Below are 13108 nucleotides of genomic sequence, written 5' to 3' on the forward strand. Positions count from 1 at the left end.
GAGTAGAACAGACCAGTAGAAGAGTAGAACAGACCAGTAGAAGAGAAGAGTAGAATAGACCAGTAGAAGAGTAGAACAGACCAGTAGAAGAGAAGAGTAGATCAGACCAGTAGAAGAGTAGAACAGACCAGTAGAAGAGTAGAACAGACCAGTAGAAGAGAAGAGTAGAACAGACCAGTAGAAGAGTAGAACAGACCAGTAGAAGAGTAGAACAGACCAGTAGAAGAGTAGAACAGACCAGTAGAAGAGTAGAACAGACCAGTAGAAGAGAAGAGTAGATCAGACCAGTAGAAGAGTAGAACAGACCAGTCATTGGCTCTGCCCAGCGTGCTGAAACTGTCATGTCCTTGGCTACGTTTTGAGAGTGTGGCCAAACTTCTAATATAATGTGGGCGACACATTCGCCTACGCCAACAATTAGGCAAGAAATGATTACAATAGCCAGTATAGGGCTGGTGAGACTGTAGCGTAATAGCCTATCCATGGTGATATGCGTAAAAGGTGATAAATGAAGTGATACATGAGTCTACAATGAGTCTAGACTACAATTGAGTTGCCTTTTGAAAAATGTAAATGTCTCAAAACATTGGGTTCTGCAGGCGGGTTTCCTTGCTCATTTTGACCGTCATCCTCCTCAAATCCTCCCCACTGAGTCATCGATACAACAGGTGCAGTCATTCTCATTTCCTCGACTTTAATCATCAATGGAAGTAGGCTAAAGTTAAACGGGCATATTTATATAAGGAACATCCCACTGGGCAGCGATATCAATTAAACGTCTATTCCACGTTGGTTGAACGTGGAAACAACGTTGATTCAACAAGTGTTTGCCCAATGGGATGAGTTTGGAGCGTTAAAACGATTAAATATGAAGGCATTACACCTCTATCTTAAAGCCTCCATTATACCGAAATGATATCTAAATCCAAACCTGGTTTCCAGCAGGCTACTAAGAGAGACCCATCTAATTTTCAAAACGTTTTTTTTTTTTTCACCGTCATACAGATTCAAACCAACCATTTCCTGTGGCTTGACAATGAAAACCTGTTTAAAGTATCCTCCTTTCAAAATGAAACCATACAGAGTTGGGTACAATTCCAATTTCATCCTCCAGAAGAGGCAGAACAAATATTACAGCAAATAAAACACTCCAATGTACTTTCTTTGAAAAAAAGGTATAAGGAAGGTATCATGTTTATGAATGACATGTAAATAAGGACGGTAAAATTGTCACACAAGCAATTATCAAATGTCTATGGAGATGTGTTCTCAATACAAAAGTATTTCCAACTCACGCAGCTCTGCCACAAAAATGGAAGTAATTACTAAAAAGAAAAAGGAATGCATGGGTTTGTCTGCCTTCAGTGAAAAACCATGCGTGGCTTAAAATGGCTAGTGTAAATCGTAAAATGTAGCAGTTTCACTGAAGGTAAAGTGGTTTGACAACTATGCCGTATAAAATTCAAGATAGTTGGGAACAGATTTTTGAGGGGTTTATGAACGTATATACAAAACAACAATCGATCCGTTATTTTCACTTAAACTATTATATAAAATTCTCGCCACAAAAATAATGCTCAATATAGGTGACATTGAACAGCACGAGGAAACTGAGTCAACAGATCATCTCTTTTGGTACTGTCCTTCCGTGGCTCGCTCTTGGAGTCAGGTCCAGGAATGGTTGTTAAGTCATAATGTCTGTGTTCAGGACCTACAAACAGTGCTGTTAGCAGATGTTGAACAAATAACACGACCAATCAATGGGAAATAGGATTATATTCTTAGGTAAAGTATTTATTTTTAGGGCAATCTCGGTAGAAATGGTACAAATACAGAGGTTCAAGACCCTCGTAAGACATCTTAGTAAAATTGAAGGAAGTATTGCAAAAGGAAATAGTAAAATGGTAGAGTACTGGGAAAGATGGGTTAGTCTGTGGACATCTGAGGTTTGAAATTAAGATTAGAGTGCACTGTATAAATAGCTGTAAGTGTTGTCTATTAGTTTACTCCAATCAGGGAAGGGTTGGTAGGGTTGAGGAAAAATAATTTACAAAAATAAATGAATAGGGGGATTAGAAATGATGCAACCAATTAGTTGGATATAACCTATTTTCGCCAAATTTGATTCGACTTTTGGTGTACTATTTCTTGCATTTAGGGGGCGATATAACCAAACATTTATTCACATCCCTCTATCTTTCATGAATAGGCCTTGTTCTTTATGAGCTTTATAGTGTCAGATTGTTATCAAAATTGATCGAAAAGTTATCCAAATTAATTTCGATTCAATGTTATTGTATTTGCACAATAGAGGAACCCTAACTAATCTTATTAGCAGAGCCTCACCCTTCAAAACAAAACAAAATGTATTTGAACGTTATCTTACAGTATGTCAAATCGTGTCATTAACATAATATTCGACCTACAATTTATTGACCAGATGCTTACAAAATTATTGAGAATCCTCGACAAATGAATAGCCTTCTCCGAATCTTCTCAGAAGTCTTTCGCAATATTGTCTTCCTGTACATCTGCAGCAGTTTATTCTTTACATTTAAAAAAAATAAATAACTGTTTCAAAACAGCCTATCCTGAACTATTTTCAGACACCCAGGTGGCAGTTTATGTTCAAACATTTTCAGGAACTATGGCTGTGTGAAACTCTTTCAGGGTTATTTGAGATGTCTAATCTGTTAAAGTCTAGGCTATCTATTAAACTTTGACACCATGCACTGATTTAGACTGTAGATTAGTGAAATATAGGCCTATAGCCTAATTTGGACATGATATAGGCGTTCTACATGATAAGTACATTTTGTTGCAAATATAATAGTAATACTACAAATAAAGAAATATAAAACATTTTGTTAACATTATTTGAAACAAATAGTCTCAAGGCTCGATAATAGCCGTTGTAATTATAGGCCTACTGATGATATTCTTCGGATATTCTTGCACCAGATGTTAATCAACCGGGCAGCACAGAATCTCGTCCTCAAAAGTGCAGCTGCTGCTCTTGTCTTACATTCATTCCCCCCGTTGAAAGTTTGACTCGTATTTGGCCTAGTCTTTACCTCGTTTTTGTCGCCACATTGTGCTGTGGGTGAGCGCACAGACCGCGTGCAATTTGTGCACAAAGCCGCCAGCCTGTTGTGAGGCGCAGCGCGGATTGGTGGGCTCTGCATGAGCAGCCTTTACAGACCACCTGCAATGGCTCCTGCAATGAATCGATTTAACAGGGATGAAGAATGACTTGGGGCGGGGTTTAAGGTCGTTTGGAGCTCCTCATCACACCGGGTTCTACTGTACATACCATGATGAAGATCTTGAAAGTATTGCTGTGCCAAAATACATTAAAATGGTCCAAAAGTGGAGACAGACACTTGTTTCACTGTTCTTTTGTCAAGGTAAGCATAGTATAGCCTATGGGTTTATTCCCTTCAATGTAGGGCGGATAGTTTAAACAAAAGTAATCGATGGATTTCCACGTCGCCAGAATACATGCACTCCAATAGGCCTAGTTCATAAGTGTGGCTATATATAATGTTTTAGCTTTTTCAATCTGAAATACAATTAGCACAACGTTCTTGGCATTCATGTAGTAAACTGACTAAATAGGCAACTTTTATTGGAACAAACAATACCCTTGTAATAAATAGCATTGTCTAATGCTATTTAAATTTCGATGTGAAGGGTAAATTAAGTTGTGTTGTAGGTTTGTCTCTAGACTGTTTTATTGTGAACAAAATGGTTTTAGGCTATAAGCTTGTAACCCAGTTGTATAATTGATCACGTTTCAGTAATTCCCTTTTTTTTAAATACATCTTTAAATAAATAATTGATGTATTTATTTGTTGAATCTCAATTCTTTTCACAAACGCTATCAAAAACTCTCGAACTGAGTTCTCTAACAGAGAAAAAGGATAGAGACCGAAACCTAGGGGCAACATGGTGATTTGGTTTCGAGTGAAGGACAACGCTAGAATGGAGTTTATTGCGGCGTTAAATTCCAAGAATTAAGAAAAGCACATACTTTTTTCACACCGAAGTCTTCAGTGGGGACCAGATAAACAAAGACATGTTGATATTATTGAAGGCTTTCAAAAAGGCGCGAGATAATGTGGTTTACACCTGTGCATCAATCAACGGTAATGCGCAAGTATTTGGCGAAGTAACTTGACTTGCTGGGCCAGGTGGGTAAACTAGCTAGGCTACATTACATACATTAATATGATCAGAATAATCCCGTTTTAGACAACAATGGCAACAAGGGTTTTTCAATCAGAGGTTTATTGTAGCCAAAGCTATAGCCTAAATACGTTTTAAACGGTCTGAAAGTTATCCATGCTAACACACCCCACTCCACCTAAAACAACCACGACAACGCCACCAATGACCACAGGCATAGAGGTAACCAGATGTACATCGGCCAAGTTTTGCTTCATCATCATCATCATCAACATTATTCTAATCATCATTGATAGGGTTGTTTTGGATAACCAAAGTTACACTGACTGGGTATTTGCCATTATCCAATGTGGTTGAACAAAAACGTGTTCCTTGTTTGACTTATGCTTTTGCAGTGGGAAAGATGGACCCTAGTGCATCCTGTGATCTGATCATTTGGGCCCAATTGCTGCTGGCTGTGGCTTCCTCCTCCTTTTCGTCCCCATATGCCACTGCAATCGTGAGTCCTGCATATGTGTACACCCACTCATACCCTCATGTATTTACGAAACACCCACTTACAGTATATACACTCACATGAAACACCCTTGCCCACCAAACAAAACAAGAGCATTGAACCTAGTTGATGGAAATACAATATCAAAACAGAAGCATATGCTTCATACATACAGTAAAATATGGTGGTGGATCTTTGATGTTATGGGGCTATTTTGCCTTCACTGGTTCTGGGGCCCTTGTTGAGGTCAACGGCATCATGAACTTTACCAAGTACCAGGACATTTTAGCCAAAAACCTGGTGGCCTCTGCCAGGAGGCTGACACTTGGCCGCAGGTTATCTTCTAGCAAGACAATAACCCCAAGCAGTAATCAAAATCCAGAAAGAAAAGGTTCATTGACCACAGAATCAACATTTTGCACTGGCCATCTCGGTCTCTGGACTTGAACCCCATTGAAAACCTGTGGTTTGAATTGAAGAGGGCAGTCCAGAAGTGCAGACGAAGGTTATCAAGGATCTGGAAGGATTCTGTATGGAGGAATGGTCTAAGATCCCTCCAAATGTGTTCTCCAATCCCAATGTCGTTATCCTCGTAATAAGTTTCAATAATTTTGAACCCTACCTTTTTTTTTACCTGTTAAACAAAATCTATTTCTCTGTGCAATTTTAGTAGTATAAAATAATATACTATAAACCCAGGGTTTATAATACAATACTTTCCAATTTTAATTTTTTTTACAAAAAATTACATATACAAATGTAGCATACAATATAGCTCAGTATTTGAATCATATATTTTATACAGTCATTTTTGATCATCTTTATCAAGGGTGTCAATAATTTCGGTCCTGACTGTATATGTTTGCCATAGTAAATACAGTTGAAGTCGGAAGTTTACATACACCTTAGCCAAATACATTTAAACTCAGTTTTTCACAATTCCTGACATTTAATCTTAGTAAAAATATCCTGTCTTAGGTCAGTTAGGATCACCACTTTATTTTAAGAATGTGAAATGTCAGAATAATAGTAGAGAGAATGATTTATTTCAGCTTTTAATTCTTTCATCACATTCCCAGTGGGTCAGAAGTTTACATACACTCAATTAGTGTTTGGTAGCATTGCCTTTAAATTGTTTAACTTGGGTCAAATGTTTTGGGTAGCCTTCCACAAGCTTCCCACAATAAGTTTGGTGAATTTTGGCCCATTCCTCCTGACAGAGCTGGTGTAACGGAGTCAGGTTTGTAGGCCTCCTTGCTCGCACACACTTTTTCAGTTCTGCCCGCAAATCTTCTATAGGATTGAGGTCAGAGCTTTGTGATGGCCACTCCAATACCTTGACTTTGTTGTCCTTAAGCCATTTTGCCACAACTTTGGAAGTATGCTTGGGGTCATTGTCCATTTGGAAGACCCATTTGTGACCAAGCTTGACTGATGTCTAAATGCCTGACTGATGTCTTGAGATGTTGCTTCAATATATTCACCAAATTTTCCTTCCTCATGATGCCATCTATTTTGTGAAGTGCACCAGTCCCTCCTGCAGCAAAGCACCCCCACAACATGATGCTGCCACCCCCATGCTTCACGGTTGGGATGGTGTTCTTCAGCGTGCAAGCGTCCCCCTTTTTCCTCCAAACATAACGATGGTCATTATGGCCAAACAGTTCTATTTTTGTTTCATCAGACCGGAGGACATTTCTCCAAAAAGTACGATCTTTGTCCCCATGTGCAGTTGCAAACCGTAGTCAGGCTTTTTTATGGCGGTTTTGGAGCAGTGGCTTCTTCCTTGCTGAGCGGACTTTCAGGTTATGTCGATATAGGACTCGTTTTACTGTGGATATAGATACTTTTGTACCTGCTTCCTCCGGCATCTTCACAAGGTCCTTTGCTGTTGTTCTGGGATTGATTTGCACATTTCGCACCAAAGTACGTTCATATCTAGGAGACAGAACACGTGTCCTTCCTGATCTGTATGACGGCTGCGTGGTCCCATGGTGTTTATACTTGCGTACTATTGTTTGTACAGATGAACGTGGTACCTTCAGGCATTTGGAAATTGCTCCCAAGGATGAACCAGACTTGTGGAGGTCTACAATTTTTTTTCTGAGGCCTTGGCTGATTTCTTTTGATTTTCCTATGATGTCAAGCAAAGAGGCAGAGTTTGAAGGCAGGCCTTGAAATACATCCACAAGTACACCTCCAGTTGACTCAAATTATGTCAATTAGCCTACCAGAAGCTTCTAAAGCCATGACATAATTTTCTGGAATTTCCCAAGCTGTTTGGGATTTCCCAAACTTTCCCACGGGAGACCCATGGGGCAGTGCACAACTGGCCCAGCGTCGTTCGGGTTAGGGGAGGGATCGGCCGGCAGGGATGTCCTTGTCCCATCGTGCTCTAGTGACTCAGCTATAATTTATGGCATTTATCATACACATTGTGTATTTCAATGTTATACATGAATTACATTATTATTATTAATAATATATCAATATTTATTTAAAAATGTTTTAATTAAAAAATATATATATTTTACCCCTTTTTTGTGGTATCCAATTGGTAGTTACAGTCTTGTCTCATCGCTGCCACTCCCTTACGGACTCGGGAGAGGCGAAGGTCGAAAGCCACGCATCCTCCGAAACACAACCCAACCAAGCCGCACTGCTTCTTGACACAATGCCGCTTAACCCAGAAGCCAGCCACACCAATGTGTCATAGGAAACACCATACACCTGGCGACCGTGTATGCACCCGGCCCGCCACAGGAGTCACTAGAGCACGATGGGACAAGGACACCCCTGCCGGCCGAACCCTCCCCTAACTCGGACGACGCTGGGCCAGTTGTGCGCCGCCCTATGGGTCTCCTGGTTGCGGCCGGCTGCGACAGAGCCTGGACTCAAACCAGGATCTCTAGTGGCATAGCTAGCAACTACGATGCAGTGCCTTAGACCACTGCGCCACACAGGAGACCGGATTTATTTTTAAATGTTACAATTATTTGTATGCCCACATTATTACAAAACAAAGTCAGTTTTACCTATTTACTATGGCAAACAGGTCCGAAATTATTATATTTTTTGCTCATCTTTATCAAGAGTGCCAATAATTATGGACCAGACTGTTAAGACTCTATTCAATCTGCATCGCGGAAATTCAGCTTTACAGTGTGACATAAATTGAGACTGCTTTCATAGTAAACGCACATAAGGTCCACACTTTTGGGAGTTTTCTCCCCTAAACGACCCAACAGAGTTTTTAGTTAGAAAGACAAGCTCTTATGTTTTTCTCTTGTACTCAGGCCGAGAATGGGAGCACCAGGGAAACAACATCCTATAGCCAACAACAGACTAGTCTAATCTTCAACATGTACACAATGAATAAACTCTCCACAACCATCTAAATATTCCTTTATGTTTTAAATTGAGCGGCGTGTTTTAGTATAGGATAGTAAAAACAGCATGTACAAGCTACATAAGAACACAAAAATAACATATTGGTTAGTTGAAGTATGATTTTGCATAATAATATATTTTATGGAATATTATTGGTCAGTGTTTATAGTAAAGTAATTACAATTATTGCTGGGGGAAAAAAAAGACAGAACCAAAACAACTACATAAAAAAAATATTGAACAGATTGAAACTTTGACCTGACATTCACAATGTAGTTAGTGATGCTTATGACACGGCTGTTCCTTGTCTTTTCTTCTCACAGACAATGATTTCCACTGAGAAAGAGGGAAACAAGATGGTGCAACGTTGTCTCGTTGCTATGAACTATTCAATTGATTATATTTGATACATTAACTGTAACACCATTTATCTAGTTGAAATAGCCTAATTATCACTCTTCATTTCATCAACATACTGGCTTAATGGCAGCTTTGTGAATATGATTCATGTCATTACTCTAATAAATGGAGATGTATTGATTATAACTAAGTTTATAATGCTGTAATAAGATTATTTTCACTTTCTGACTTCCATGTTCTGTAAATATTACCAAAGACACAAGCTCTTCAGTGAAACCTCCATAAAAGTAATTTAAAATGTTATGCCTCAAATTGTTGGAATTCTTCCCCATGCTATTCAGTTTTGTATATTTGGAAGAAAGCAATATTTTTGGAATACTTGAATGATTGTACCATAGTGTATGTAAAATGTGAGTGTTCTTGTAACTGTAAAGACATGTTAATGTGAAATCTCCATTACTTTATATTACTCATCTCTTACAATCTGAATGAGACAGAAATGGTAAAGCTACACATCTTTTTTATTCAATTTTTTTGTTTACAAACACTTGAAATCTATTGAAATTCTACTCTACAAGCGTACAAGGCTGTTGCACTTGAAAAATATCAGAGGAAGCAGCGTTGTAAAACTTAACAAAATGTAAAAAGTACGGAGCTGCTTTGTACAAGATAAAGATTTTCCTAATATTACATGTGAAATCCTTTCTAAAATATATATATAAAAAAGTATTTCCTTTACTGCAACAAAATATACAGTAAGTTCCCTATACCAAATTACCCTCTTACAAATTGTGTATTCTACTACGGTCATTAATTGTTTTTGCCATTTTCTTATTGCCATTTTATAGGGCAAAGTACATTTAGGCTACCCCATGTTAGCTACAAAAAGAGATTCTGTTTTTCGGTTGTTGAGGCACAAGTAGTTACTACAGACACTCGAATACACACAGCAAACCAATTATTTTTCACATATATTTTTATTAAATTAGAATTCCCATTTCCAAAATATCTCTCAAGTTTTGAGTTTGAGACCTGCACCGAAATACTATATGTAGAATTCTGTCATACCAGCTTTTGACTTTTAGAGTAGAAGTGATAGCCCTTGGGACTGTTTTACAGTATACAAATAAAAGGCAGTTTACAGAGGTAGTGACCACCCAAGTTTACTTGTAAGTGCACTTTCGGAAACCAATACATGCTTCTACGAGGCAAAGTACACACATATAGACCCTTCTGTAAAGCGATATCTATCAAGAAAGTAAATATATAGTATTGCATGAGCTATCAGATGCATCCGTACCAAGCAGATCACTTCCTGTAAATCCTTTTACACGTTTCAATATTGTAAACTAAGTATTATCATCAAACTAAGCAGACTATGCTGTACGCTAGTGTCTTATGTTGGCTGTCCACATAATAGAAAACTTGCTTTACTGTGTACAACAAGATTGCAAAGACATCACAATCCTATATACCCACTACATACTGTTCCTAAACCCAGATTACGCTCACTATTACCCAGATCACACTCACTATTACCCAACATTGTAGCAATGCTGAAGCAACGTCACTGCAACATTGGGGCAATACAGACTGTTAGCTAGGGCAACACCTCCATTATATTTTTCTCACAGGATTGGACAGATGCTCTGTCAATCTTGAGGAATAAATTACAACAAACTCTCTCTCCTTCTCTTTCTCTCTCACGCGCTCTTTATTTTGCTCTCCTCATCTCAAAGGAAAGAAACCAAAACAAGTACAATCTTCTGTCATGTGCGAAACCAAGCAGGAAAGGCGTTGCACACAGCATGTGTGTGTAAGTGTGTGTGTGTGGTCATGTTTGTTTTTCATCCAGTATACATTCTCCACCATTTAGAAAAATAGAATCATCGTTCACAGCAGCTCCCTCTAGTGGCGCCTCCATGTGGCAGGGGACATGTAGTGCGCTAGAAACCTGCAATACATTAAAAAAAACACATCAGTCAATCTCACAGGAGAAGACAAAAAAATCCTGTACTATGATACTAAATCAGAGTAAATTGTATGTATGCTAGTACTTTAGGGAATATAAGGAATATAGAAGCCTGCATTGCAGCATCTCAGTCACATTGTTTCAAGTTGGTTGAGTCTTGTAGGCTACTTTTGAAATCTGTGCTCCTGAGGTACTTGGTCAAGTCCTTACCTAGAGGTCTAGCTCTTGCCACCCTTATTTTTGGATCCTGGCACTACATCTGAACTCATCTTTCCAGACAGGTGGTCTTTGGCTGATGGGTCCTCCTCCTGTTGTTTCTGAGACAAAAGGTCAAAGGTCAAGTCAATTAGAGGACATTTATATCAAATCACATGAATATGGGCATGCATCTCAAATGATTATTAGGATCTAATTTCATTTGGTTGTCTTAAGGTCTAGTTTTCTTACCTTTGACTTAGACCTTGACTTGCTGTTGCTCTGCAATAAACAAAATTGACACCTTGTTCAGTGTGGATATAACTTCAGGGAGGGCTATGGTAAAGTGATACGGGAGACTTGTAATACGTCTCAATAAGACTAGAGGGCGCTGTAAGACAACCAACAACCATATCTGTTGCTCCATAACCAGAGAATCAATGGCAAGTTCATCTTCCAGTGTAAACTGGTGGGAGGAGCTATAGGAGGATGGGCTCATTGTAATGGCTGGAATGGAATTCATGGAATGGAGTCAAACATGCGGTTTCAATACACTGCGTGCACAATTATTAGGCAAATTGTATACCTCGGGGTTAATTTTATTGTTGAACAAACAATGCTCTCAGTCAATCCAAAATGTTATTGAACCTCAAACCTGAATGTTTAACAAAGGAAAAGTGAGTTTTGTCTTTCGCCACACCCTCCCTCATTACACAAATACATATCACCTGAAAATGATTAAATCCAATAAGCATTCCAGTTTATATGGTTTGGAGTTCGAAAATGTGAATAGAAACAATGATAAGATCAGAATACTCACTTGCCTAATAATTGTGCACGCAGTGTATGCTTGATACCGTTCCATTTATTCAATTCCAGCCCATTCTCCTCCTATATAATGAGCCCATCCTCCTACCAGCCTCCATTGTTGTAGGTTACCTGTTCTACTATGGGGGATAGTAGATTGACATAGGCTAGTGATTTACGTACTGAGTTGATTTATGCGCTGTAGAATTTTAAATATTAGCCACTATTGGTAGCCACTGTCAGTAATACCCACATACATTTATAACTGTCACTTTAGCGTTAGTTTCCTTCAACTTGTAGCTACATTTTGCATCATTTATAAGACTATTGTTCAACCCCTATTCTGCACTTTCCTCACCTAATATTTAATGGATTGAACAACTGAATGTGGCAACTTTCAGGATGAATCAAACCACCATTTTTTAAATTCATCAATACATTTAGTGCGTAAAGGCTCTCCAAACCTGTTATTTCTGATTCATAAATACTTTCATAAACCCTCAATAATCTACAAGATCAGAGTATTTTTAAATCTACCAATTGGTGCTGAAATGGAGATGAATATGCATAAATTTAGATGGCTTTCTTTCATTGATACCCAATATTCTGAACCCGATCTCTATATTGTCTAAAGGTACACCGTATTTAAAGGGATGGCTTTAGGTAAATGTAGGAGAGAGTGGGGTAAGTTGAGCCAAAGGGTTAGTTGAGCTACCCCCTGTTTCTAGGAAACCATACACAAAATTAATGTGACCAAAAATGTAGGAAGAAGTCATCATTTCATGGAGTCTGTGAAAGAAGAAACCACATGGAAAAAGTGGTAAGCAAAAACTGATTTTCATTATGTCAAATGAATGTATTGTGTTATATGTTTCATGATGCTTGTATCTAAACCAAAGTAGATACATCAGTTGGGGTCTCTATATGCTACAATATGAGGTCCCAAACTTAGCATGAAAGTGCATCCTTGTAGCTGTGTGGGCTAATATAGTCAAAATGTTTGAACCAATGGCCACCATACACATGATGATTACATTTTGTCCGTTTTATGCATAATATGTTAAGTATTTTTGCAAGGTGTCATGCATATGAACTCAAGATAGTTTTTATTGTTACAGAGCAGACATCATCATGCCCTGTCTAAACAAATGTAAAACAAGCAGGCCCCCTTGAGGTTCTTGAAAGAGCAGCCAAGGAAGTAAGAGAAGGGAAGAAGTCCATTTGAGCAGCAGTAAGTGATGAAAAAAATAGACAATGACACTGAAGAAGTACATTGACAAAAAAAAATGATTAACATGTACCTGTGTGAAAGAGGCCATGATAGAGTAGCAGAGGCACATAAGGTCTTATCTGATGATGACATGGAGTCTGAGCTAAAAATATCAAGAATTTTGCAGACCAGTTTCATGGGCTTAGTAGCCTCAAATGCAGAGAGCGTGCAAGGCAGCCACACCTGCAGAGTGCGTTACGCATCTGCATTCAGTAAGTCTGAATACCAACTACTGAGAAGTGCTTATTAAATCAAAACGCGTCAAAAAGTCTGAATCGGGCCCTATGTACGTACCTCCAGACTGGGCTGTGTCTGCTTTGTTGTCACGACTACTGAGGTTGCAGCAGGACCAGGTGAGGAAGAGAAGTCTCTAGACAAGAGGTCGAGGGCACTGCTGTCATCCATAGATGGCTTTAAGGAAGGAGGAAGA

At 38.7% G+C, this 13108-nt stretch overlaps 1 protein-coding gene and 1 pseudogene across 37 annotated transcripts in view; one reads left to right on the top strand and one right to left on the bottom strand.

Moving 5' to 3' along the window:
- Positions 1 to 2532: 2532 nt before the first annotated feature.
- LOC106565301 (T-cell surface glycoprotein CD8 alpha chain-like) lies at positions 2533 to 8331 on the top strand (annotated as a pseudogene).
- Positions 8332 to 9392: 1061 nt separating this feature from the next.
- Positions 9393 to 13108, bottom strand: part of ical (Calpastatin) — a 63582-nt gene continuing 59866 nt past the window's right edge. For 36 of the 37 annotated variants that reach the window (XM_014131764.2, XM_014131765.2, XM_014131745.2 and 33 more), the window contains 4 exons: positions 12973 to 13089; positions 10854 to 10883; positions 10617 to 10723; positions 9393 to 10388 (listed from right to left, as the gene is read on the bottom strand). In XM_014131764.2, coding sequence (XP_013987239.1) covers positions 10625 to 10723; positions 10854 to 10883; positions 12973 to 13089 — 246 coding nt within the window. In that variant the 3' untranslated portion in view covers positions 9393 to 10388; positions 10617 to 10624. The remainder of the gene's footprint in view (positions 10389 to 10616; positions 10724 to 10853; positions 10884 to 12972; positions 13090 to 13108) is intronic. The other variant, NM_001173691.1, reaches the window with a different exon arrangement.

Source organism: Salmo salar, chromosome ssa12 (assembly GCF_905237065.1).
Source record: "Salmo salar chromosome ssa12, Ssal_v3.1, whole genome shotgun sequence".
Taxonomy (NCBI): domain Eukaryota; kingdom Metazoa; phylum Chordata; class Actinopteri; order Salmoniformes; family Salmonidae; genus Salmo; species Salmo salar.